Below are 27,214 nucleotides of genomic sequence, written 5' to 3'. Positions count from 1 at the left end.
CAGAAGTGGCACAGGACAGAGGTGGCACAGGACAGAGATGGCACAAGGCAGAGGTGGCACAGGGCAGACAGGACAGAGGTGGCACAGGGCAGAAGTGACACAGGGCAGAGGTGGCACAGGACAGAGGTGACACGAGGCAGAGGTGGCACAGGGCAGAGGTGACACAGGGCAGAGGTGGCACAGGACAGAGGTGACAAGAGGCAGAGATGACACAAGGCAGAGGTGGCACAGGGCAGAGGTGACACAGAGCAGAGGTGGCACAGGACAGAGGTGGCACAGGACAGAGGTGGCAGTGTCAGGAGGGGCTCTGGGAGCAGTGTGACCCCTCCAGCACGCGAGACACGACTGCTCACTTGTAAAAATTCTATTAAACTTCAGCAAACGCTACACAAAAGGCTAAATAAGGAAAAATCCCAGCGCCGGGAGCCCCCTGCCTACGAAAAGCATGCTGTGCCTTTATAGCGTTAGCCTCTCCCAAAGCGTCGGCTGTTAACTCTTTCTCTGCCGGCCATGGGTGCAGAAGGATTTCACAGCTTGCGGGATGCCGTGTTACTGTGCCGCAGCTCCTGGGAACAAGGAACCTCCTCTGAACGTGCTGAGCAGCAAGGCTGCTGGAAAGGGGAAGGGAAAGAGGCCTGTGAGGTGAAATATTCAATAACATTATAGACCCACATTATATAGCTATACAACTAGGGAATTCCCATATAGTCATCTGTATAGAATAGCTATATATTAATATCGAATTAATACCAATATTTAATAATTGTTTTACATGACATTATATATGATATGATATGATATGATATGATTGATATGATATGATATGATATGATATGATATGATAGATATGATATGATGATATGATATTACATTGCATTGCATTACATTACATTGCATTACATTCTATTATATTATATATTAATATAATATAATATAATATAATATAATATAATATAATATAATATAATATAATATAATATAATATAATATAATATAATATATATTAATATCTAATATCTATCTATAGCTATACAATAGCTATCTCTTAATTAGATCTTGTATAGATATAGATAGATAGATATTAACATAGAATATGAATATATGACAGATTAATACCCACTATTAATAGATATTACTATTAGTAAGTAATTAAATGAGTGTTACATTGCTTACCTATAGCAAACCCTCACCACGAGCAGTGACCGGTGGCAGTGAACGCTGAGCAGGGCTCAGGGAGCCCGGGCAGCCGGGGCTGAGCTCAGCTCCTGCCTGGGAAGGGACAGCAAAGCCTCCCTGGGCCAGCCCTGCCTGAACCACAGCCTTGCTGAGGGAGGAAAAACCCTTCAATTCCTTTAATGCAATGGGAAACCCAGCACGGGGAAAGCCAGCACCAGCCCTGTCTCCAAGTGCCACATGCTGTGCCCTCCAGGGATGGGCACTCCACTCTTGCCCTGGGTTTAGAGCTCAGAATAGAATATTTAGAATATTCAGCCTGAGCCTCCCCTGGCAGAGCTTGGGGCTCTTTTCCTCTTGTGCCATCACTTTTTACCTGGGAGAAAGGACTGACCCCATCTGTCAGTGTTGAGGAACACAAATGATCCCAGGATGTGATTCCATGCAGGTGCTTTTACTGAGAGCTCTGGGAATCAGGGGTACAGCCCCAAATCTGACCCTGACACGGCTTTTGAGCTGAACGTATTTTATATTCTAGCCTTATATAACTTACATATTCATTATTAAACTTATATTGTTCTATTGTATACATTTATATGAGTTTCTCATGATCTTTCTTAGACCCCTGACACAGTTTCTCATGATTATTCTTATGATTAAACAGTAATTATATTTAATTACTAAACAATAATCACATCTAACAATTATATCATTTATCATGTACTAGCTACACAGGTGCAGTTCTAGCAAGGTACAAGTCTTCATGTACCTAGGGTATTTAATTTTTTCAGGGCCTACTAAGCTTAATTTTCCTTTTAACCCTAAATCCCCATGATTTTAAAACCCTTTTACTTCCATCACATCACATCCAGCTGCACCCTTCTGTCAGGAGGAGGGAGAAGGAACCTCCTGAGCCTCCTTTTTTCTGAGACTCATGAGCACCTGAACAGAACCATCCCCTCTTCTTTGGAGCTCCACCAGCACTGGGATGGGGTGGCAGGAGGTGTCTGGAAAGGATTTAGAAGAGGATGGAAGGACATGAGGTGTCTGGAAAGGATTTAGAAGAGGATGGAAGGACATGAGGTGTCTAGAAAGGATTTAGAAGGGGATGGATGTACAGGAGGTGTCTGGAAAGGATTTAGAAGAGGATGGAAGGACATGAGGTGTCTGGAAAGGATTTAGAAGGGGATGGATGTACAGGAGGTGTCTGGAAAGGATTTAGAAGGGGATGGAAGGACATGAGGTGTCTAGAAAGGCTTTAGAAGGGGGTAGAGGGACACTGAGCTCCCCAGGACCAGTTTTTCCCTGGTTCTGCCACTGCCAGGAGCCTTCCCACATCACCAGGTCCCTTCACAGGCCTTGCCAGTGTTGTGGAATTCAATAATTTTCCTTCTGAAAAGGACTGGGGATTGTCCCTGGGGCCAAACAGCTCCCACATTTCAGCTCAGAGGGGGAGGAGGAGATCAGGGAGGATTTCTTCATGGCAAAGGTTGGTGGGCACTGGAAGGGGCTGCCCTGGGAAGCACTGAAACACCTTGGAGGTGTTCAAGAAACAGCTGGACGTGGCACTGAGTGCTGGGGTTTAGGTGTTGGGTCAGAGGTTGGATTTAACCCTGGTCTTTTCCACCCTTGGTGATATTTTGTGGAGCATTTTTGCATCATAGGGCACTGAGGACTCAGCTTGTTCAAGGCCAGCAAGAGCAGAGTGGGAATCGGGGAGGTTTTCCTGTGGATTTTCTGTAAACTCACCCGTTTTGGGCTGCTGTGAGTCAGTGAGCTCTGATCCTTATCTGCACACAGCCCGTGTTTCTGAGCACAAACACAGCCTGCCTCTCACAACTCCCACACAGCCCAAGTGTTAATCAAGAGCTGAGCAGCTTTGGCTTTAATTAGCAGCCAGCAGGGAGGGCAGAACAGCAGCTCCAGCCAGGAATGTGAGTGCTCCTAAATGCTGGGAAGAGCTGCCATGGAGTGCATAAATAATTAAACATTAGTAATTAGAAGAATGCAGCCAGGTCAAGGCAAAGTGAAGTTTTTCATGTTTTTTCTTTGAACTAAGGAACATTGCATTGGATCAAAGTTATTGCAAGTTAAATCAAAATTATTTCAAGTTTTCTGTTTAAGATTTAAAAAAATCTTATTTTTAAAGATTACAATTTTATTAAAATTTTATTTTTTTTAAGATTAATTTTTTTTAAGATTAAGATATTTAAGATTAAAAAAAACCCACAACCCCAGGAATCCTCCAGGAACTCCTCAGTTCCTCCTCTTGCACAGTCCTGGGATGAACGATCTGCAAAGGCCACTTGGACACTGCAGGTGTTTTCCAGCCTTTTTCTTATCTTCAACCACAAGTCAGAAACAAGAGAATGAAATGCAGGGAAGGGTTGGGGACAGGCAGGAGGTGCTTGGCTGTGCCCATCGCCTCTGCAGCAAACAGCACCAGAACAAAGTGCATTTATTCTGGCATTAAACGCAGGTGGGTCCAGGCAAGGAACCACCAGAAGCAGCTTTGTGGCCATTTGGCATCAGGAGGGGACAAGGAGGCAGCAGAGGCTGGGGCAGCTCAGGGCAGAGCTGGTGCCCCACACCCACCCCTGCCTCTGCCTGTGCTGCTGCTGCAGGATGGGCAGTCCCAAACCTGCTCCGTGCCCTGCCCATCAGGATTGACCCAAACAATCCCAAAATCCATCCTGTCCCCTGTCCATCAGGAATGACCCCGAAGCAATCCCAAATCCATCCTGTCCCCCTGCCCATCAGGAATGATCCCAGAGCAATCCCAACCCTGGCTGTGCCCCTGCCCATCAGCAATCCCAAACCCTTCCTGTGCCCCTGTCCATCAGGAACCCACTCTGGAGCAATTCCAAACCTGCTCCCATCCCCGTTCCCATCAGAACCCACCCCAAAGCCTCTCCATAGGACAGCCCAGCCCTGAGGAGCAGCAGAAGGAACCCCAGGAGCAGTTCAGAGCCCCCAGGGCCCATCCCAGGCTGAATTCCCCTCTCAGCCATCCCCAGGCACATTTTCCTGGCACTTCCTTTGAGCTGCCTCTCCTCCCCTTCCCCAGTTAAACTCCATTTAGGGAATTGTTAAAACTACCCCACATTGGCAACACACCACTCCAAACTACACCACCCCCAAAGGACAGAAACCCCCTCAGATCCCCCTTTTTACCTCTCCAGGCTGATTTCCCATCACAATTCCCATCCTTCAGCCCTTCCCCACCTGCTCTCCTCCAGGCAGGTCCCAACCACCCTATTGTGGCTGTGTTATCAGGGATTATTTGTGGTGTGTGGGATTATTGCTGCCAGGACCAGGAGACACAAAACGTGGTCCTAAAAGGAAGCTGAGCCTTGCCAGTGCTGCCTCCAGTTTCACCAGTACAACCCCCTGCTCTCGGGAGCTGGTCTGGATTTGCACCAAGTGTTCTGGGAAATTATAAAATCAAACCAGTTCCTGTTCGTGTCTGATCTGAGTAAAAATGAGTGGCCAGCTATAAATAGATCTGATCGAGTGACATCTCCAGGGCTTCCTGCCTGCCTTTCCTGTGGCGTGGGGCACAGATCTGACTGATTTCATGTGGCAGTTGTTTTTTTGGGTGCATCTTGATGTCATCACACCAACTTGCCAACGTGGCCATCACCAGAGGAGCCCTGGGCTTCCAGCCCTGCTCCCTGTGCCCAGCCTGTGGGACCACCCAAACCCAGGGGAACACCCAGCAGCTGCAGCCCCAGGGACACAGATTAAACTGGAAAAACGAGGTCCTGTTAATTGAAATAAATAACAGTGGAGGGTCCCTTGCACAGGTTCTTTCAGGTGTTGGTCCATGAAATTGGTTCTCATTTTTGGCTGCATTTGGCAGCGTGGGAGAACAAAGTTGAAGGAGATTTGTGCAGGTCTGTTGAGGTTGTTCAGGGTTGCTCAGGTCCATGCAGAGGTGGTGCCAAGGAACAGAGTTTGGAACAGGAATTAGAGGAGACCCTGAGCTGGTGTGTGGGCAATAAAACCAGCCAGGACAAATATTTAAAACTAAGAGCTTTAGAGGGATTATAAATTTTCCTGTTCCAATCTGCTCTCAGGCTTCAGGGGGTGACTTTCCCTCATGTCTCAGGACTGGGAAGGTTTTTCTCAGCAATTTCCTACCAGGGTTGATCTGTGGCAGCAAGGCTTGGGTGGCACCACCTGACCCAACCTCTGAGCCCTGGGTTCCTCTCCTGTCTCAGTGAGGGTTTCTTCACTTCCAGCTCTGTGGTTGGAGAGGAAAAACAGCCTGTTTGTAACAGAGCATCCTGTGTGGGCAGCTGGAAATTCTGTGAGGGCTCACATGTCATCAGTAACTTCTGCCCTCTCATTTTCACCTGGCTGAGCTAATGACAAAGGTGCTCCACTTGCTCTGATGTTCTGCTCCTGGACTTTCCAGAGAAGGGATTCAGCAGCTTTGGGTGCAGATGTCATGGCTGTTTATCCCAGGGCAAAGCAGCAGCTCACAAAGGAGGCCATCGCCGTCCCTCTGCCCACTCAGTATTTCCTGTTCCTCATGAACGTGACTCACAAACCTGATTGCAGCTGAACCCAAGAGCTGCAGTCCTCACTGCTCACCTCCTTCAGCCCATCTTCCTGTGAGCTGGGAGCAGGTTGGGCTTGGGCAGAGCTGGCAGCCAACTGGTCTCAGGAGCTGAACCAGCTCTGGGAACCAGCTCTGGGAACCAGTCTGGGCTTGGGGATGTCTGGAGGCATCACAGGATTAGGATGCTTTTCTTTGGTCCCAAGCACCAACCCCAGCTTGGGTTTGAGCCTCGGGGTGTTCCCATTCACCTCCACATTCCAGTGCCAAGACCCCACTTTGCTCCATTTGGTGAATTTGGGCCTTCACAATTTGGGCTGATTTGTGCTTGGGATGTTTTCTGCTGGTCCCTCACCCTGGCTGTGAACCACTGATGCTTCCTGTTGTGGTTTCCTGCCTCAGCTGAGACGCCTCCTCTCTGCCCTCCCTGTTCTCATCAGGGCCATTTCAGAGCTTCATGGGGACAACAAATAGGTAGAGGAGGCTCTGGTTGCCATAAATCCAGCTCCTGGCAGGCCTTTGCTGCTGAGGGCTGAGCAGGGCAGCGTGCACGGGGCAGGACAGTTCCTCCGGAGCCTTTCCAACACAGAGATCCAGCCAAGCCCTTCCCAGCTCCAGTGATGCCAGGGCATGGCAGGAGGGCCCTGTGCTGCTGAGAGGGATGAACCAAGCTGGCATGAGCCAGAGCAGGGCTGGCCACCAGGGCAGGGCTGACCACATGCCCAGGCACAGCTCTGGCCACTGCCTGCGAGCAGAGGCCACAGCACTGGGCTCAGCCCGTGGGGAAACAACTTTTCCCACCATGTCCAGAAGAGTCAAATTGGGAAGACTCAGAGAAAATACCCAGTGTGCTGCCCCAAAATCCGGTGTTTTTTTGCTCCTCACAAGAACGACGCGTTTGCCGGAGGTGCAGGTGGAGAAAATCTCCCTGACCTTTTTGGGGTCATTGTCTGCACAGGAGCAACCCCAAAGTTCAGGCTCCAGGGAACAAATGAGACCCTTTGGTCACGATAATGTTTCCACTGATTACAGCAAACTGGGCTCTGTCAACACCTCCTGGGTGGGATTTTCAATGATTCAAGATAGAGATACAAGCCCTGCACAGAGACAAGCCCTAAAGCTCTTCGGCACCAGGGGCTCTGCAGAGACTTGGTCAACAAAGGGCCCTCTCTGCCAAAGGGATCGGAGCATCAGGAACCAGACAGAGCCAGGTATTGTAGGGGAAAAATTCCACAGATTGCTTAAAAAACAATTTAAGGAAGGTTTCTTCTTGTTCCTGCTGACTGATTGTTGTAGTCTGCCCAGAAGCACTTGGATTTCTCTCCTTTCGCTGTGCTTGGTGCAGTTGTTTATCTAAATGTTGTTTTAGATGTTTCATATCCACCTCGTGTTTTAAACTCAATGCATTGAAGGTTTTGGCCTTCTAGACCTCCATGGCAAAGCTCATTTATTCAGAGAAGCCAAAGAATTTCCTTTTATTGTGAACAGGGCTGGAGAGAAAATGGTAGGAAGTCAAGGCTAAAAATGTCAGGATGGATTTAAGGAGCACATTTTTAATAGTGAAAGTAATCAAGGACTGGAGGAACTCACTGTAGGATTTGAGGCATTCTCTCTTGCTTGGAATCTTTAAATCAGGTTCAGGTGGTTTCTCTGTTCTTTGGCATCTCTAAATCAAGATCCAGTGGATTTTCTGTTGCTTGGGCTCTTTAAATCAAGATCAGGTGGATTTTTATTTGCACTTCCCTGCTCCAGTAAGGGCAGAATAGAGGAATGTGAGGTGCTGTGAGTTTGAAACAACCCCATAGAGAGCCAGCAGGAGAACCTCTAGACAGGGAAGTCTGAACCCAAATAAAACCATTTTGCAAAATGATGCTTCAGGGATGAATTTTCCCAGTCAGGCCGGGCCCCAGCAGTGTGCTGTCACGGCGGGCCTTGTTCAGAATGCTGTGACCTTCCCAAAGAAGTGTCTTGAAAAAGACACCTCGGGGGCACAGGCAGGTCTGTGCTCACGCTGGGTGATCCCAGCTCTTCTGTGATCCGGGTGATGCAGAGGGAGAGACGGGGTTTTTGTGTGGGCTCCAAGGAGAACTGGAGAACCTTCATCGAGCTTCTTCCCCAAAGGAATCCAGGGACAAAGAGCCACTCAGGCAGGGAGAAACAGGGGTTTATATAAGGATCTTGAGAGGTGGGACAGAACACCAGGGCCAATGGGATGAGGGCACAGGGGTGGAGCGAGGCAGAAGAGCCAATGGGATACATGGAATCTGCATGTCGCAGCAAGGCATGCTGGGAGAAGCCTTTTTCCTCACCCTAACAAGGGTGGGTACAGCTATGGGGGGTTTTTCCCTCCAGGGGAGGGTTACCATCTGACGTTCCTCCTCTCTCTCAGCCCCTAAATGATCAGGCTAGCCCAGAGATACGCGGCCTTGAGGGGAGGAACATCAGGAGATGGGCAAAGATTCCCAAAAGAGGCTCTCACCCTGATGTAGTTGTCCAGCTCTTTATTGCATGGTCCGAGGGGAAGAGCAAGGGAAAGAGACCAGACAGGAAGGGGCATCGCCTTCTGAACAGGAAGGGTCAGGGGTTTATCCAGGCTCTGGACAGGGAGGACTCTTTTGGCTCTCCACCAACCCTGTTGGGGCTGGAAGGAGGGGTCCAGGCTTATCTTGATCCAAGTCACAGGGGTCCCGGGGAATGGGGGAAAACATGGCCTGAGCGCAATGTAACGCCCAACTTCTTCCCTGTTGGGCCAGCAGCCTCCAGAGCGCGTGAGCCACCGCGGCGAGCAAGGCCGGGGAGATGCCGGACGCCGCCGCCCACCTGCCCTTCTACTACGGCAGCATCGCGCGCTCGGAGGCCGAGGAGCACCTGAAGCTGGGGGGGATGGCGGACGGGCTGTTCCTGCTGCGGCAGTGCCTGCGCAGCCTGGGCGGCTACGTGCTGTCCATGGTGTGCGACCTGCAGTTCTACCACTACCCCATCGAGCGCCAGCTCAACGGCACCTACGCCATCCTGGGGGGCAAGGCCCACTGCGGCCCCGAGGAGCTCTGTGAGTTCTACTCCAAGGATGCTGACGGGCTCTGCTGCCCCCTGCGCAAGCCCTGCAACCGCCCCAGCGGGGTGGAGCCCCAGCCCGGCGTCTTCGACAGCATGAGGGACAACATGGTGCGGGAGTACGTGCGGCAGACGTGGAAACTGGAGGTACTACGGCTTTCTGGAGTGGATTCTTTTTGTTTGCTTTTCGTTTTTTGCTTCTCTTTTATTTTGCCAGGGTCAGGATTAATTGTGCAAGGCAGTAATTCTTGTTTGGACTCAGATGTTTATTAGTACTTATCTATGTTTCAGTCTCACAAACCCTGAGTTTTGCAGCACTTCACTCTAACAAACTACAAAATGGAGCCCCGTCGCTCTCTCTACAAGGCCTTTTAAGGATAAACTGTTCAATTAAGAAATGACACCTAAATTATTTTTTACTTTTAACCCAATAACCAACCACCCATGGCCCACAATAATTTTTATCCAATTACACAAAACCACCCAAACCCATGGAGAAGAAGGAGAAGGACCAGTCTCCACCCTAAAACCCCCATCTTGTTTTAAATATATTGCTGTATTCTAAACCCTTCAACTCTAAGTTTCTCACCCTGTGATATTCCACACTTCAGTTCAGACTCCACACCCACAATCCCAGTTCTGTCATTCCATTTTGGAAGCTTCTCCACTGGCTCAGGTCAATGCAGTGTTCTCCTGGGGGTCAGTGCCTGTCAGCACAGAAAGGCTGAAATTCTCAGTGACCAGGGTTCCAACAGGGTGGAAAGCCGTGACCCCTCTGGCATTGTTGTGTCCCATTTGCAGCACAGCAGAGTGAGGTTCTTCTCCTTGGAAGGTGATGGTGCTGTGAAGGGTTTGAATCCTGCTCTTTCCCAGTTTCTTTTCCGCACACTGGTCTAAACATCTTCCCAAGCCTTCAGACCCATCCTTGGAACAGCTGGAGCTCACTTTGCTGGCCTTCCTCCAAGTGTTCTTCTCCTCTGCAGCCCATGGGATGCTCCCTTAGACCAGAGTGCTGATCCCAAAAGCCAACAACCCATCCCAAACCCCAACAAACCCATCTCAGAACTAAACAACTTATTCCAAACCCCAACAAACCCATCCCAGACCCCAAGAAACCCATCCCAGAACTAAACAAACCCATCCCAAACCCTAACAAACCCACAAACCCCAACAAACCCATCCCAAAACTAAACAAACCCATCCTAAACCCCAATAAACCCATCCCAGAACTAAACAAACCCATCCCAGAACTAAACAAACCCATCCCAAAACTCAACCATGGAGCTCCAGAGGCACATAAAAACATGACCCCCATGCCATGGATGTGTCCCTAGTGCTGCTGGCAGCATAATCTCCATCCCAATCCTGTGACTGGCTCAGTTGGTCAGAACATGGTGCTAATAATGCCGAGGTTTTGGGCTCCATCCCCATATGGGCCCATTTACTTAATAATTGGACTCGATGTTCCTTGTGGGTCCCTTCCAACTCAGAATATTCTGTGATTTCTGGGAATATCTCTCCATATGAGAGGCACCTGTGCCTCCAAACATTGTGCTGAAGATGAAATGAAACCAGATTTAGGCTTCTGCTCTGATTTTTTTCACTCTTTGGAGTGGAATTTTTGCCTCTCTGGAGGGTTTTTTTTGCCAGTGAAGGTTTTACCTATGAGACCAGGGTAGGGGTGCTGGATCAGGTCTGTGTGTTATTTAAATTTAAAAATAGCCCCTAACAGGTTCTTGCATTTTATTGCAGACTGGAATATCTACAATATATACATAAATCAAAAATCTAAATGGTCCCACTGGCAGCCATGGATTTAATTTCTTTCTGCCTGCTGCTACCTTGGCTTCTCAGACACTTCCAGGGGTCATTTTGTTGTTTCCTTGGAAGGGGCTGCAAAGGGAGGTTTGGAGTCCCCATCCCTGGAGGTGTCCAAAGAATTCCTGGATGTGGCACTCAGTGCTCTGGGCTGGGGACAAGGTGGGGATAGGGCACAGCTTGGCCTCGATGACCTTGGAGGTCTTTACCAACCTAAATAATTCTGGGATTCTATATTTTCTTTTAAATCCTTGGAGAAATACGGCTCAGGCAGTGTCCTTATGGAGCCTTTCTAAATGTGGCCTATTTACACCAACGTGTTTGACAGAATGAGGTGTTATATAGGGTGAATGAGGTGTTCTGTAGGGTTTCTATAGCTGAATGAGGCGTTCTCTGCTAAAATGAGGAATTTTGTGGCAGAATTCTCTCCCAGACCGGGGGATTCTGTAGGCTTTCCCCTAGAGCAGATCTGTGGCCACCTGCAGAGAGCACAAAGGACATCGCCACCTCCTGGCAAAGGGACAGTGAGGGTTTGACACCCTCAGCCTGGGGAGAGGAACTCAGGGTCCCTCCCCCGTGATCGCCAAACTGCACCGACCCTGCCAAGTCCTGGTGAGCAGCCAGGAGGGCAGGGGCACCAGAAAGGTTGTGCCCTCAAAAAAATCATGGAGTGATGGAATATCCTGAGCTGGGAGGGACCCCCAGGGATCATCAGCCCAGCCCCTGTCCCTGCCCAGACCCCCCAACAGCCCCACCCTGAGCAGCCCTGAGAGCGCTGTCCAAACGCTCCTGCAGCTCTGGCAGCCTCGGGGCCGGGACCATTCCCTGGGGAGCCTGGGCAGTGCCAGCACCCTCGGGGGGAAGAACCTTTCCCTGAGCTCCATGCCAAGCCCTGGCACAGCTCCAGCCCTCACTGGGCTCCAGGAGCTGTCCCAGAGCAGAGCTCAGCCCCTGCCCCTCTGCCTCCCCTCGGGAGGAGCTGCAGCCCCGAGGAGCCTCCCCTCATCTCCTGTGCTCCAGCTGAACGAGCCAAGTGCCCTCAGCTGCTCCTCAGACCTTCCCCAGCTCCGTGTCCCTCCCTGGGACACTCTCCAACAGCTTTGGCTCCTTCTGACCTTGTGGTGCCCAAAGTGCCCCCAGCACTGGAGCTGAGGCTGCCCCAGGGCAGAGCAGAGTGGGACAATCCCTCCCTGGCCTGCTGCCCCCAGGACAGGGCGGCCCTTTGGGCTGCCAGGACACAGATCCAACTTGCCACCAGCCTGAAACACGAGGCTGAATGACATCCCACAAGCCCAGCATTAAGATTCCCCACATAAACATGTTGCCTTCCCTCTTCCCTCACCAAAGTCAAAGGACTTCAGCTGGGTTTTAAGGATTAGGTCAGTTGAGACAAGCCAGGAATTCTGCTCTGCAGCAGAACAGGATTCAGCCGCTGTTGGGTCTTGAGACGTTCCAAATTTCCTGTGTGATGTGCCCCAAAAGAGCTGTGCTGAAGCCCTCAGCAGAGCAGCAGGATGGCAGCAGGTCTCTTCTCCTGCTCTTTCCCAGGGGGATGCCCTGGAACAGGCCATCATCAGCCAGGCTCCCCAGGTGGAGAAGCTGGTGGCCACCACAGCCCACGAGAGGATGCCCTGGTACCACGGCAATATCAGCCGGGAGGAAGCGGAACGGAGGCTCTACGCGGGGGCACAGCCCGATGGGAAATTCCTGTGAGTACCCAAATCCCTGGAGTTTTGACCATTTCCCACCCCCACTGCCCTGCTGGGACTGGTTTCATGTGACAGAGAAGGTGCAGCTGAATTTTCTCAGAGTGGTTACAGGTATTTCAAAGCCCCAAATCTGTTCTTCCTCACATGGGGCACCATTGTGTGGATTCTTTGGATATTTTTTCTGTTAAGGTTTGGATTAAGTGTCTGAGAAGGTTTTTTTGTTTAGATGCTTCTTAGTTCTTATCTATGTCATAAATTCATAGACTGTGAGTTTTATAGTACTTGAACAAGCTAAAAAATGGAGCTGTATCTCTCTGTCTACAAGGCCTTTTAAGGATAAACTGTCCAATTAAGAAAATACACCTACATTATTTTTACTTTTAACTTAATAACTACTCATGATTTGTAATGTAGACTTTTTTATTTAATTACATGATACTACTCAAACTCATGAAGAAGAAAGTGAAGAAGAAGGTAAAGAAGAAGGATTAGCTTCTGCTTTAAAACTTCTATTTTGCTTTAAATATATTGCTGTATTCTAAATCCTTCAACTCTGTTTTCCACAGTGTGATATTCCACACTTCTATTCAAACCACACACCCACAATCCCAGTTCTGTCATTCCATTCTGGAAGCTTCTCCACGGCCTCAGGTCAATGCAGTGTTCTCCTGGGGGTCAGTGCCTGTCAGCACAGAAAATCTGAAATTCTCAGTGACCAGGGTTCCAACATCTGCCCCACCATGAAGAGCCAATCTGGATTTTTATTTCTTTCTCTTATTTCAATACCTGTATAAAGTTTGGTTGCTGCTGCACAGGATGGTGAGGGATAGAGGGTTCAGTGGGGGAAGATACTGAAAAACACTGACAGGCTGGCAATGTAAGGCCCAGAAAACACAGGAGAAAGTTTTGCTCTGCATCTCTGCCCTGGTGAGGCAGCCTTAAAATAATTTAATTCTCTCCTGGGTGAGTTAGGGAAAGGAAGGATTAGCTGGAGAACAGTTCAACAGGATCTGGAGCAACAGGACAAGGGGGAATGATTTGAAACTAAGAGAAGGTTTAGATGGGAGACTGGGCAGGAATTGTTCCCTGGCAGGGTGGGCAGGCCCTGGCACAGGGTGCCCGGAGCAGCAAAAGCAGCTCATGACAACCTTGTTCCGTGCTGGCTGAGAGTAATTGAAGAATAACACAATATTTATTATTAATACATATACTGGTTGGCATTAACTAATTAAAACAAGTCATTTAAGAGTTAACTAAAATTCTCCGGGGAGTGGATGTCAGAGCTTTCTCCTGGCTAATCTGAGGAACAGCAGCCCCTGGGTCCCTGGCAGTGCCCAGGCCAGGCTGGGCAGGGCTTGGAGCAGCCTGGCACGGAGGAAGGAACGGGGTGACTTTAAAGCCTTTTCAAACCCAAATGCTTCTGAGACTCTCTGGTTCTGTGAGAGGGGCAGAAACCTGGAGGAGAAAGGTCCCTGCTCTCCTCCTCAGAGGCTGTTGGGAGGTGTGAGTCCAGGGAACCCACTGAACGCAGCTTTAGGCTTTGCCTCAGCTCTGCCGGAATCTTTAGAGCGGAGTTTGGGCCCCTGTGGGGGTTTTCACCTTAAGGGAGATTTTTTTTTGCCGAGGTAGCAGGTACTGGATCAGGTCTGGCATTTAAACTTAAAAATAGCTCCAGACAGCCTCTTGCATTTCATTTTGGACTGGAATAGATATAATTTTATAATATATATTAATATATAATATATATAATATATATAATATATAATATATAATATATAATATATAATATATAATATATAATATATAATATATAATATATAATATATAATATATAATATATAATATATAATATATTATATATTATATATTATATATTATATATAATATAGAATATAGAATATAGAATATAGAATATAGAATATTATATATAAGAATTGTTACTATTATATTATAATATTATAATATTATTATATTATTATATTATTACATATTATGGTGCTATAATAACTATATAAAATAATATATAGTATCATATATATATAATATATATATAATGATAAATTATAAATAAAATAATATATATAATTATATAAAATATAATTATAATATTATATATTATATTATGGATAATATAATTATCAATGCTATATATATAATATATTATATATAACATGATATAACATGAATAATTTTATAATATTGATAATTTATCTATTAGATACATTTAGATATATAATACACATTATTTAGTTATATATTTATATATAATAGATATAATTTAATAATATATATTATATTATAGTTCTATTAGATATATTTATTTATATTACATATATAATTTAATAATATATAATATTTTATATATATATATATATATTTATTTATTTATTTATTTATTTATTTATTTATTTAAAATTTTATGTATAATATATACATAATTTTAAACAGGAATTCAGGGACATCTCTCCACATGCACGTGCCCACTGCTCAGAGGAAAGCCACGAGCTGCTTTCAATAATTGAGGAATATTTTCCTTCCTGCCAGGCTGCGGGAAAAGAAGGAGAACCGTGCCTATGCCCTGTCCCTCGTCTACGGCAAGACCGTGTACCACTACCGGGTGGATCACGACAAGTCCGGGAAATATTCCATTCCTGAGGGCACCAAGTTCGACACCCTCTGGCAGGTACCGAGAATCTGCGGCACCTTCTCCTTGCTTGGACGCGTTACCAATCCCTCCAAATCCTCGGGATCAATGAAACCCCTCTAACAGCATCAGTTTAGTGTCAGGGAATAAGGAGTTATTTTATTCATGGGTAGGGTTTGTGTGCATGGCTGAGAAAATTCTGGCCTCCACACAGACCCTGATCCGAAACTTTGTTACTTAATTGTGCATTTATATTTATATAAAATTATATAAACTAGAAATATTTAGATATAATTTATATATTTATTGATATATATATTATATAGAAATATAAACATATATTAAAATATAAATTTATATACATTTTATATAGAAATAGATATTTATATTGTAGAAACTGTATTTATATAAAATTATTTTATTTATTAAACTTACTTATATAGAAAAATAAATTAATGTTCATTAGTTCTAAATGACATCATAACATTTTGCTTGTGGTTTGATCCCATCACTTAATAATTAAGAATCATCACCATTGATTCTCAGGGGTCCCTTCCAATTCAGAATAATCCATGATTCTGTGTTAATTATCTTTCATTAATTACCATTCTATCCTCTTTTGGTTATTAATTTCTCTCTTTTTCTGCTAGTTAGACTGTATTTTTAATCTTTTTAGTCTTTTTTTTCCTCTAGCAGGGACTCTCCAATGCTTAAACTGAATCTTTTTTAGTCTCTTTTTTGTTTCTGGCTTCTCCAAAGCCTCTTTGTGATCCATAAATTCTGCATTCCAGATGTCCAGCCTCAATCCATCTTTCTCTCCCAGGCTTTGTTCATTGCAGTATATCAGAGTCAGTTTATCAAAACTTAAAATTCCAGTCATTTTCCCCAGCTGTGCTCCTGCAAAAGTAGCTCATGACAACCTTGATCCGTGCTGGCTGAGTTTAATTGAAGAATAACACAATATTTATTAATAATACATATACTGGTTGGCATTAATTAATTAAAAGAAGTCATTTAAGAGTTAAACCATTAACTAAAATTCTCCAGGGAGTGGATGTCAGAGCTTTCTCCTGGCTAGGGCTGATTGAGTGACAACAACCCCATTTTGCCTAATTTTCTGATTTCCCGGGGCTGTTTTCACTCGGAATTTTATTGAAAACAAAGATTTTGGGGTATTTTTATGGCAACAGAAGGGTGCCAGGCTCTGACTGCAGCTGAAATCTGAGCCAGGCAGGAGGGGAAGGGACAGCCTGGTGTCCCTGGGCTGGCTGGGTGTCCCCAGGCTGAGTGATGTCCCCATCCCAAAGTGCCTGGGATGCACGGAACAAACCCTGCAGCTCCTCTGGGAAAGGATCTGCTTTAAATCTCAGGATTTACCCCACACATCAGGGCCCAAAATCCTTCCTGGCTGCCCCAACAACAGCGCTGCACTCCACATGCCCTGCTCAGGCTGCAGATTTTGGCTATCCTTGGGCCTCCTTATGGAATTTCCCAGGCTCTTCCCAGCTCTGGCAGATATCCAGGGATGCCATCACACCCTGGGACACCCCGAAGTGCACAAATAGAACACAGAAACAGAAACAGTCTGCCATAAATCTGAAAGGATTCATTGCCCCAAGCCACAAAAGTTGCAAAAAAAAAAAAAACAAAAAAACATAATCATCATCATCATCGTCATCATCATCTTCATCATCATCATAATTATAATTATCATTATAATCATCATAATTATAATTATAATTATGAAAATATGTATAATAATAACGATATATATTATATTAATGATATATAATATATAATGTATAATATAGATAATAATATATATAATTAGATATATTAAAAGCATGACATTAAATATATATAATAGATAATAATATAATAATATATTATTATAATATATAATCGATTATATATTATATATAATAATAGATTAGGTATCATATTAAGTTTTTTTTTATATATTGTATATAACATATAAATATGTAGGCTTATATATTATAATATCAATATATTATATTATATTTATATTTATATTATATTATATTATATTATATTATATTATATTATATTATATTATATTATATTATATTATATTATATTATATTATATTTTACCTATTACCTATTGCATATTACATACTATATATTACATATTACATGTTACATATTACATATTATACCTTATATCTTATATCTTATATCTGATATATGATATCTGATATCTGATACATTATACATTATACATTATATTATATATTGAGGTTTTTTTCCTTCCTCACAATAATCTCTTTTTCCTCCCATCCCTTTCCCAGTTGGTGGAGTACTTAAAACTCAAACCGGACGGGCTGATTTTCTACCTGAGGGAAGCCTGCCCCAACCCCAACATGCCAGGTGAGCTGACACCCCTCGGTGCCACCCTGGCCTTGGTTTGCCACCAGCTGGTGCCAGCTGGAGCAGTGCCAGCCCAAATTTCCCTTTCCGTGAAGGGAATTTTCCTTTGGCTCCACGTGTCACAAATGTCACTTCAGAGCCTGCCCTGTCCTGGGGCTCAGCTCTGCCAGTCTCTGGCCCTGACCCATGGGGTGCTCCAGTGCTGGCACTTGCCCTGCCAGAATTTGGGAGTAACAGCCACATCCAGACACATTTCCACACCTTTTTAGCCTAAAGCTGTGGAAATTTTTCTTTGGGGGGCAGAGGGGACGTGACCAGACCCACAGGGTTCTTCAAGGAACACGGTCTGGTCCTGGTTGGGCAAAGTGCTGATAAAGTGCTGATAACAAAGTGCTGGTAACAAATCCTCTCTCCTGTTTTGCAGCCTCTGCAGCACCAGTTCCACCCACCCACCCCTCCGTGAGCGTAAGTTTGGGGGAGGCTTTGTTTAACTGGGAACTCAGCGGTTTTAATATTGCTGCATTTCAAGCTTGGCTGATCAAACCCTGCTCTTCAAACCCTGCTTTTGTCTAAAAGCTCAGGAACTGCGCTGGACTTTTATTGAGCCCAGCTGGGATGTTGTTCCCTTTCCAGCTTGGATGTGGGTGGGGAATAGCCGGGCACAGCCGCTGGTAGAGCTGAGAAGGGTTTCCAAGGATGCAACATGTGGGGCTGTCCTTGGGGACCCTCCATCCCTGCCCCGCTGGCCAGGCAGGAGCTGCTGGGATTTTGGGAATGCTCAGCCCTGCTGCTCCCACTGGCCCCCGGCCAGGGCTTTGTGCTGGCCCTGCCCTGGGGAATGGCCCTGCTCAGTCCCCAGCGCTGAGCTGTGCTGAAAGCTGCGGCTCTGGGGTCCCAGGGGGGCTGACTGAGGCCCGGGGGCTCGCCCATCACCCCAGGGCGCTTTCAGAACCCACAGTGTCCTCCAGGGTGCTGGGCAATAGACCCTGAAAGGTCCAAAGCTGTTGGAGAGTGTCCCAAGGAGGAACACGGAGCTGGGGAAGGTCTGAGGAGCGGCTGAGGGCACTTGGCTCGTTCAGCTGGAGCACAGGAGATGAGGGGAGGCTCCTCGGGGCTGCAGCTCCTCCCGAGGGGAGGCAGAGGGGCAGGGGCTGAGCTCTGCTCTGGGACAGCTCCTGGAGCCCAGCGAGGGCTGGAGCTGTGCCAGGCCTTGGCATGGAGCTCAGGGAAAGGTTCTTCCCCCCGAGGGTGCTGGCACTGCCCAGGCTCCCCAGGGAATGGTCCCGGCCCCGAGGCTGCCAGAGCTGCAGGAGCGTTTGGACAGCGCTCTCAGGGCTGCTCAGGGTGGGGCTGTTGGGGGGTCTGGGCAGGGGACTGATGATCCCCGAGGGTCTCTCCAAACTCAGGATATTCCATGATCTATGAACCCTCAGATCAACACTTCCAGAGTGACCTTAGAACCAGGATGTGTTTCCCAGCCTGGGAAGGATTTCAGAGCACTTTCTCTCACCCAGAGCAGACCCAGATTTATCCCCTCAGCAGAGCCGCCAGTGGCAGCGGCTGATCCCTCCCCTCCTGAGCTCTCTCTCCCCTCACCCTTTCTCAGCTCTGATTGTCCCTCTGTGCTTTCAGCTCGGGGATGGAACTGTGCCTGAACAACGCTCCTCCCAAATTCTCTCAGGGATGCTCAGGGTGGGGTTGTTGGGGTGTCTGTGCTGATGATCCCTGAGGGTCCCTTCCAGCTCAGCAAATTGTGAGGCTGAGTGATGTCCCCTCTATTTATTTATACACAAAACAATTTATTTATACACTGCTGGATCCAGTGGTGCTGCTATCAGATTTTGGGGCATTTTTATGGCAACAGAATGGTGCCAGGCTCTGACTGCAGCTGAAATCTGAGCCAGGCAGGAGGGGAAGGGACAGCCTGGTGTCCCTGGGCTGGCTGGGTGTCCCCAGGCTGAGTGATGTCCCCATCCCAAAGTGCCTGGGATGCACGGAACAAACCCTGCAGCTCCTCTGGGAAAGGATCTGCTTTAAATCTCAGGATTTACCCCACACATCAGGGCCCAAAATCCTTCCTGGCTGCCCCAACAACAGCGCTGCACTCCACATGCCCTGCTCAGGCTGCAGATTTTGGCTTTCCTTTGGCCTCCTTATGGAATTTCCCAGGCTCTTCCCAGCTCTGGCAAATGTTGTTCTTCCCAATCTCTTCCAGCTCTGGGATTCTGTGACTGCCATTCCAAGCTGTGCCACCCTGTCACTCTCTGCTGTGGAGACAGTGGCTGTGCAGTGTCCCTGTGTGTTCACAAGGCCACTCTCCCTTACTGCCTCCAGGCTTCCCTCCCCTCCCTGGCTCAGTGAGCAGACTGTGAGTCGTGGCTCAGATGGGGACAGCAGAGGGGACAGAGAGCCCTGCACAGCCCTGGAGAAGGGACCTGCTCAGGGTCCCTGGCTCCGATCCCTGCTGTGCCCTGGGGGAACTGGACTGGAACAGAATGTTGGCTCCAGACCACTCCAATCCCACCCCACCAGCTGGGGTTGTGTTGGGGTGCAGTTTCGCTGTCCCTTTCCCCTCCATTTGCATTGAAGCAATTTCTCCTTTATCCACTTTCTCCTTTATCCACTTTCTCCTTTATCCACCTTCTCCTCGTTTCTTTTCCAGAGAAACCTGGGGCCTCTCAATGCAGACGGATACACCCCAGACCCTGTCGGTGAGCAGCTCCAGAGCCCTCTCCTCCTCACAGGGAACAGGACTGGGGATGTCCCAGGAGCCCAGGGCTTCCCTGGAGCCCTGCTACAAAGCCCCTTTCTTACAGAAGCACCCAGGAGCACCCAGACACTTCGGGGCACTGCACCCACATGGGGCTCCCAGGAAATCAAGCCCTACCCCATTCCTTGCCTTAGCCAGGAAGTGAAGCCCTGTCTTATCCCCTTTTTTCACTACAATTTGCACTTTTCAGTGGATTCAACTAAATTTCAGTGGGTAAAGCCCTGCCCAGGGCTGGCAGGGCTGATATGTGGAGTGGGAATGCTCAGACCCCTCTCTCTTTCAACAACCAAGCCTGGGAGGGGCCCTGGGTTGTGAAAGGAAGGGAGATACCCAAGAGGGACCAGAAATGCTGGAGGTGAAGGTGAATTGGCCAAAAGAGCAGAAAAACCCTTCCCAATCCATGAGGGCCAGCGGGATGGGGAAGGACAGGGTTATAACCAAGCGCTCCTCTTGGGAAGGGGCAGGAAAATCCCGCCTGCTGCCCATGGACACCAGTGTCTACGAGAGCCCCTACAGCGACCCCGAGGAGCTGAAGGACAAGAAGCTCTTCCTGAAGAGGGACCACCTGATGATCGATGAGGTGGAGCTGGGTGCAGGAAACTTCGGCTGCGTCAAGAAGGGAGTGTACAAAATGAGGAAGTGAGTGAGGGTGCTGGGGAAGGGGGAAGGAGAGGGAGCTGGCTGGGTGTCGGAATCTGAGGTATTGATGATTCTGAGGTTGTAGAAAGTCTCTGTCTGTCAGCCCCCTGCCAAAGAATCAGCCAGAATTGGTCTGTGCTGGTTTCAAGGTTGTTTATTCTGTTTATCTCTCACATGTTCTGCTGCCCTGCCCAGCTCTGTCCTGCAGGGCAGCGTGTGGGGCTCTGCCCTCAGTGGGATGTTACAAACATTAAATACCAGAAACTCCCTGGGCTGCATTTACAAGAACGTGCCAATATCTGTCACCTACGTTGGACAGTGTGTCCCCAGCCTGAACCAACAGAAAAATGCCAACACCACAGTGAAACATGGAGGGCATGAAGAAGGAGAAAAAGGACAAGGCTCACCCAATTTCCTCCATCTTGTGCCCTTTGGACCCCTCATCTAGAATCCTAAAATTTTACTTTTGCACCCGTGCCACACTTAATTATTACTGATATCAAACACTCAGAGCTGGTAATTCATCCTGCAAGATTGAAAACTCTTTTCCATGGACAGAGATCACAGACAGTGTCTCTGTCCAGGGGGGTTCCTGACCCCTGCCAGGTTCCCAGACCTGCCAGGGCAGCCAGAGGGAAGCTCTGGATTCCCAAAGCTGGGCTTGAGGTATCCCCAGCTTATCTCTAGATGGGCCCCAAAGTGACACTGGAGTGGATTAGAAATGATCTGGAAGGTCAGGGATGATGGATGTGATGGTTGAGGCACCACGCCTGGAAGTGTTCAGAAAATGAGCAGGTTTTGTGGTGGGGTTTAGTGGGGATGGTGGTGTTCTGTCAGGGGTTGGACTTGATGATCTTGCAGGTCATTCCCAACCTCAGTGATCCCAGGATATTATGATGCTGTAATTCCATGGCTTCCCATTGGTTTTTCCCAACAGCTGCATTGCCTCAGGTGTGTAAGCTGCACCACATTCCCAGGCACACAGCTGCCACTTCCAAAGGGACTTGCTGGGCTCAGAGGAACAACTCCACCTTCCTGAGGCCACCTCTGTCCATGTCAGGCCGAAGCAGTGACACTGAGTTGTGCCACCCTTGGCTCTGTTGCTGTTTGTCTGTGATGGTCTTTACCCACTTGTGCCTCTGTTTCCTCCTGGAAAAATGGCACTGATACCCAGATCTCAGTGTGGGAGGGGAGGTGTCTCATCTCCAGATCAGGGATGTGACTTCTGGCTTCACCCACAAGGGTGAGGTGACATTTTCTCTCCATCCTGGGACACAAGGATGGTGCAGAGCCCTGCCAGAACAGGCTGTTGAGAGGGCAAACTGTCACAGGAGAAGGGATTTCCATTCCTGGCTGTGAGCCCTGATTCCAGCTGTGCTCAGCCCATCCCACGCTGTTCCCCTGTGCAGGAAGCAGATCGACGTGGCCATCAAGGTGCTGAAGAGCAACAACGAGAAGACAGTGAAGGATGAGATGATGAAGGAAGCTCAGATCATGCACCAGCTGGACAACCCCTACATTGTCAGAATGATCGGGGTGTGCGAGGCCGAGTCGCTGATGCTCGTGATGGAGATGGCTTCTGGAGGGCCCCTCAACAGGTTCTTGGCTTCCAAGAAGTGAGTGTTGGATAAAACGTGACTGATTTCCTGTGTTTCTTCTCAAAATCTACTTCAAAAGCCCTGCACCCTTGTGTCACCACTGAGTCAGAGATGACACCCAGTCAGATCAGGAAGCAAAGTGGCAAAAACCTCCTTTATTTCATCCTCTCTTATAGCTTAGTTCACTGCAGGTGGACCTGACTGGTCATTTAATCAATACATTTCACATTATTGGCTAATTAACAAGACACCTATTTGTAAACTATCTTATGAGAAAAACCAGAAAAACAGATTATTAGAAAAACACCACCTGCAGATTGTTTTTAATATTTGGCTATCATTGTTTATCTCCAACTCCCTAAAGCTTCCCAGGCTGATTCTGAGAAAACTTCTCTAGCTTTCTCCCTCTCTGGAGAGAAATAATTTATTCACACCCTTGTAGGTGCAGGAAAGCTGAAAAGAGCAGAAGGAAATCTTTCATGTGATGCTCCAGGGGCTGATGCTTCTGGAGCAGAGATCTCCATGCTCCTTCTCCCTTGCAGCTGGAAAAGTCAGAGGGGAGCACAGCAGGTCCTTTATTACTGAGCTCTCCTTTCACCTCCCCAGGGACGAGATTACAACGAGCAACATCGTGGAGCTGATGCACCAGGTGTCCATGGGGATGAAGTACCTGGAGGAGAAGAACTTTGTCCACAGGGACCTAGCAGCCAGGAATGTCCTGCTGGTGAACCAGCACTATGCGAAGATCAGTGACTTTGGGCTCTCCAAGGCTCTGGGAGCTGATGACAGCTACTACAAGGTGGGTGTGAGCACAGCAAAGGGTCTGGAGCAGGAGCCCTCCTGGCTGGGAGGATGAGAGCCACGGAGAGTTGAGGACCTGGGCTGCTCACAGACCCCTCTGCACATCAGGCTGTGCCTCACTGCTGTGACATTAAAAGGGGCTCTGCAGAGCTCTGGTGACAAGGAGGATGCAGAGGCAGCCAGGGGGATAAGAGGAGCCAAGAGAAGAGAAGGTGATGAGGAGTGAGCCAGGGCTGATCTTCCCAGCAGTGCTCAGCTAAAGGAGAAACCCCACCTGGAATTCTGTGTCCAGCTGTGGGGCCACCAGAACAAGAAGGATGAGGATCTCCTGGAATGAGTCCAGACAAATTGGTCACAGGGCTGGAGACCCTCTGCTCTGGAGCCAGGCTGGGAGAGCTGGGGGTGCTCCCCTGGAGAGGAGAAGCTCCAGGGAGAGCTCAGAGCCCCTGGCAGGGCCTGAAGGGGCTCCAGGAGAGCTGGAGAGGGACTGGGGACAAGGCCTGGAGGGACAGGACACAGGGAATGGCTCCCAGTGCCAGAGGGCAGGGCTGGATGGGAGATTGGGCAGGAATTGTTCCCTGGCAGGGTGGGCAGGCCCTGGCACAGGGTGCCCAGAGCAGCTGTGGCTGCCCCTGGATCCCTGGCAGTGCCCAAGGCCAGGCTGGGCAGGGCTGGGAGAAGCCTGGGACAGTGGGAGGTGTCCCTGCCATGGCAGGGGTGGCACTGGGTGGGCTTTGAGGTCCTTTCCCACCCAAACCATTCCATGATTCCATGGTTTAACTGAGTCCTGGGGGCAGGTGGCAGGAGGAAGGTGGCACTGTGGGCATTCAGCACCTGCACAACAGGACAGCAGGGCCTGGACTGGGCTTTGAAGCTCCCATTTCAGGTGTTTTTTTCAGCAAAATGAGGTTTGACACAAACACCAAGCAGAATTCAGGCACAGGTCCCAGCACTCCGTGTCTCAGGCTGCAAATGTTCCTCCTTGCCCTGCTGCAGGCCAGGACAGCAGGGAAGTGGCCCCTGAAGTGGTACGCCCCCGAGTGCATCCTCTTCCACAAGTTCTCCAGCAAGAGTGACGTCTGGAGCTACGGTGTGACCATGTGGGAGGCCTTCAGCTTTGGGCAGAAACCGTACAAGGTGAGACAGAGTCCTTACAGGGTGTGGCAGGGACCCTACAAGGTGTGGCAGGAACCCTGCAAGGTGTGGCAGGGACCCTACAAGATGAGGTAGAAACCCTACAAGATGAGGCAGGGACCCTACAAGGCAAGACAGAGCTGGCTCTGTCACCCATGGGTGATACAACCCCATTCCACTTAGGAAAAGGCACAAATTTGGGTGGATCCTGCAGCTTTGTGCTCATTTTAAGAGAGAAGAAATAAAAAACAAACAAAATTTTGTTTTCTAATCAATTTCAAATTGATTAGAAGATTTTCTAATCTAATCAATTTCAAACCCAATTTCTTCTAATCAAAATTGGGTTTGAATCAAAGCAGAGTTTTTTGATCCTTCTTCTCTTTGATCATTCTGCTCACTTGAGAGATAAAAAAATCACTTTATATCCACTGCTAGGCCCGTGCTTGGGTGGGGTGGGGTCTGCAGGGTGAGTGGGATGGGGTGGGCAGAGTGGGTGGGGTGGAATTGGTAGGACAGGAGGGATGGGGTGAGTAGGGTGGGTGGGATGGGGTCTGCAGGATTGGCAGGATAGGATCTGCAGGGTGGAAGGGGTGGAGGGTGGAGGCTGGGTAGGATGGGGTCTGCAGGGTGGGTGGGATGGAGTCTGGAGGTGGGATGGGATGGGATGGGATGGGATGGGATGGGATGGGATGGGATGGGATGGGATGGGATGGGATGGGATGGGTGGCTGGGATGGGATCTGTGGGATGGGATCTGTGGGGTGGCTGGGATGGGATCTGTGGGATGGGATCTGTGGGGTGGCTGGGATGGGATCTGCAGGGTGGCTGAGATGGGATCTGTGGGATGGGATCTGCAGGGTGGCTGGGATGGGATCTGTGGGATGGGATCTGCAGGGTGGCTGGGATGGGGTCTATGGGATGGCCTGGCACAGTGTGAGACACCCATTCTGCCTGCTGGGGTGGGACAGTGACTGCCAGGTGTGGGGGGTATGGGACAAAGCCCCACCCCAGGCCCAGCTCTAACCTGCCTCCTCTACCCCTGCTGCCAGCTCTGAACACACTAATCCCTTTCCCCTTGCTCCCATCCCAGAAAATGAAGGGCCCTGAGGTGATCAGCTTCATAGAGCAGGGCAAGCGCATGGACTGTCCCCAGGAGTGCCCAGCAGAGATGTACGCCCTGATGCAGCAGTGCTGGACATACAGGTGAGCATTTCACCACGCTGTCAGTTCCATCAGGGTCCCAAATCCCAGAACGGGACTGGAAATTTGGGTTGGACAGGACCTTAATGCCCATCCAGTCCAGCCCTCTGCCACAGGCAGGGACACTTTCACCACACTGTGACAACACAAAGCAAATGGTGCCTCCTGCCTTTGTTTGTGATGATTCCTCAGCTCAAGATGATTTTTTTATTATCAGATCCCCTCATTTGCCTGTGCCAATCCTGGAAGATCCCCAAGGCTCGGTGTCTTTGACCCTCTCTGTCCCTGAAAAGTCTCAGCTGCCTCCTGAGCCCTGGCACAGCCAGGCTGCAGCTCTCCCCCGGGGTCTCTGTGTCCTCTCGTTGCATCAGGCCAGCTTTGTCCTCTCTGATGACTTTATTTGTTCCTCTCTGCCCTTGCAGATGGGAAGAACGTCCAGGATTTGTGGCTGTGGAAAACTCCATCCGCTCCTACTACTACAGCATTGCTGCCAAGCCCGAAAATGGGCCAGACACAGGGGACAGGGCCAAAGCAGCTCTTCCTTGAGACTCCTTCTCCTCTGCTCCACCTGCCCCGAATGGACCTGGAAAGGCTCTTTGTGAAGTTTTGCTTTAATCTCTCAAATGCTCCTTGGCAGCTGCGGAATGAGGATGAGGGGGACGTTGGTGTCCCCACGGACAGGGACACCCGGCTGGGCCCCCCAGCTCCTCCAGCCTGACCCAGCCCAGGAGTCCAGACTGCCAGAGCTCCTTCCCACCCGATTCCAAAGCTGTCCCAGAATCCCAGAGCTTTGTGCCTCCCGGCTCACGGAGGATGAACCGTGTTGGGTCCAGAAAATCAGGATTTTTTTCCAGATGCCTTAACAAAGAATGCTTCCCCAGGAAACCACCAAGTGCACGTTTCTGGTGGGCCTTGCACGGGGTGGGACACAGCACATGGAGCCACCTCGTGGTGGCCTTTTCCCTTTGGATTAGGGCAAGAAGCAGCTGGTTTGCAAGTGGGATGGGGAGGAGCAGTGGGACAGAGCTGGTCCCACTGGTTTGTACCCCTGCACCTCTCAGCAGGTGTCATCCAGCCCTCCAAGGTGGTTCCCAAACAATTCCAGGACCAATTCCTCAGCTCCTGGATCCCACCTGGCCCCTCTGTGCTGACAAAATGTTGTTTTTCAAGCTTAAAAACTGGTCACCCTATAAATAAACTATTCTATGTTCTGAACATCCCATGGCTCGGATCATTGAACTTTGAGAGATGCTGGCAACTGCTTCAGGCTGCCAAAAGCCCCAAACCCCGCGGGATAAGAGAACCCTCCAATGCTGCATTTTTAGTGTTAGAAAATGGCGTTATTCTCAGCTCTGGGTGTGGATGGGGCTGACAAAACCCAGCCTCCACACAGCCCCCGATCTAAAACCTCCTCACCTTTTTATGCATTTTTAGCAAACAAAGCAGTGAATGTTCATTGCAGCATATCAAGGTTAGCTCAACAAACTTTACAGTTTTAGTTGTTCTTCCAGGCTGTGTTCCCACAAAAGGAGCTTTGCTATATGCTAAGGGCAATTTAAGAATAACACATTCTCTATAATTAATATATTGGTTACGATTAACTAACTAAAGCTTATTTTAATAATTTCATCATTTCCAACAGGCTGACAAGAAAATAAATGTAATTTCTCTCTATTAAGCCAGGATTTCCCTCCTTGATGCTCCCCTTGCCCAACCTGGCA

At 48.6% G+C, this 27,214-nt stretch overlaps 1 protein-coding gene across 1 annotated transcript; it reads left to right on the top strand.

The window, feature by feature from the left end:
* The first annotated feature begins 8,493 nt into the window (after positions 1 to 8,493).
* ZAP70 (zeta chain of T cell receptor associated protein kinase 70) lies at positions 8,494 to 26,039 on the top strand. The gene is made up of 12 exons (XM_021544303.1): positions 8,494 to 8,938; positions 12,158 to 12,318; positions 14,863 to 15,001; positions 17,274 to 17,352; positions 17,777 to 17,817; positions 20,015 to 20,063; positions 20,581 to 20,761; positions 22,171 to 22,377; positions 22,966 to 23,158; positions 24,157 to 24,297; positions 25,384 to 25,496; positions 25,916 to 26,039. The coding sequence occupies exons 1-12, from the start codon at positions 8,537 to 8,539 to the stop codon at positions 26,037 to 26,039; spliced, it is 1,830 nt and encodes a 609-aa protein (XP_021399978.1). The 5' UTR covers positions 8,494 to 8,536.
* Positions 26,040 to 27,214: the final 1,175 nt, after the last annotated feature.

Source organism: Lonchura striata, chromosome 28 (assembly GCF_046129695.1).
Source record: "Lonchura striata isolate bLonStr1 chromosome 28, bLonStr1.mat, whole genome shotgun sequence".
Lineage (NCBI taxonomy): Eukaryota > Metazoa > Chordata > Aves > Passeriformes > Estrildidae > Lonchura > Lonchura striata.
Note: the sequence above shows the minus strand (reverse complement) of the source record. Positions and strands in the feature narration are given on the sequence as shown.

Excerpts from the sequence above, each read along its gene's own strand:
- ZAP70 (XM_021544303.1), top strand. The coding sequence starts at position 8,537 with ATGCCGGACGCCGCCGCCCACCTGCCCTTCTACTACGGCAGCATCGCG. Across the intron at positions 12,319-14,862 it reads CAGCCCGATGGGAAATTCCT|GCTGCGGGAAAAGAAGGAGA; the intron begins GTGAGTACCCAA and ends CCTTCCTGCCAG. Across the intron at positions 17,818-20,014 it reads CCACCCACCCCTCCGTGAGC|AGAAACCTGGGGCCTCTCAA; the intron begins GTAAGTTTGGGG and ends TTTCTTTTCCAG.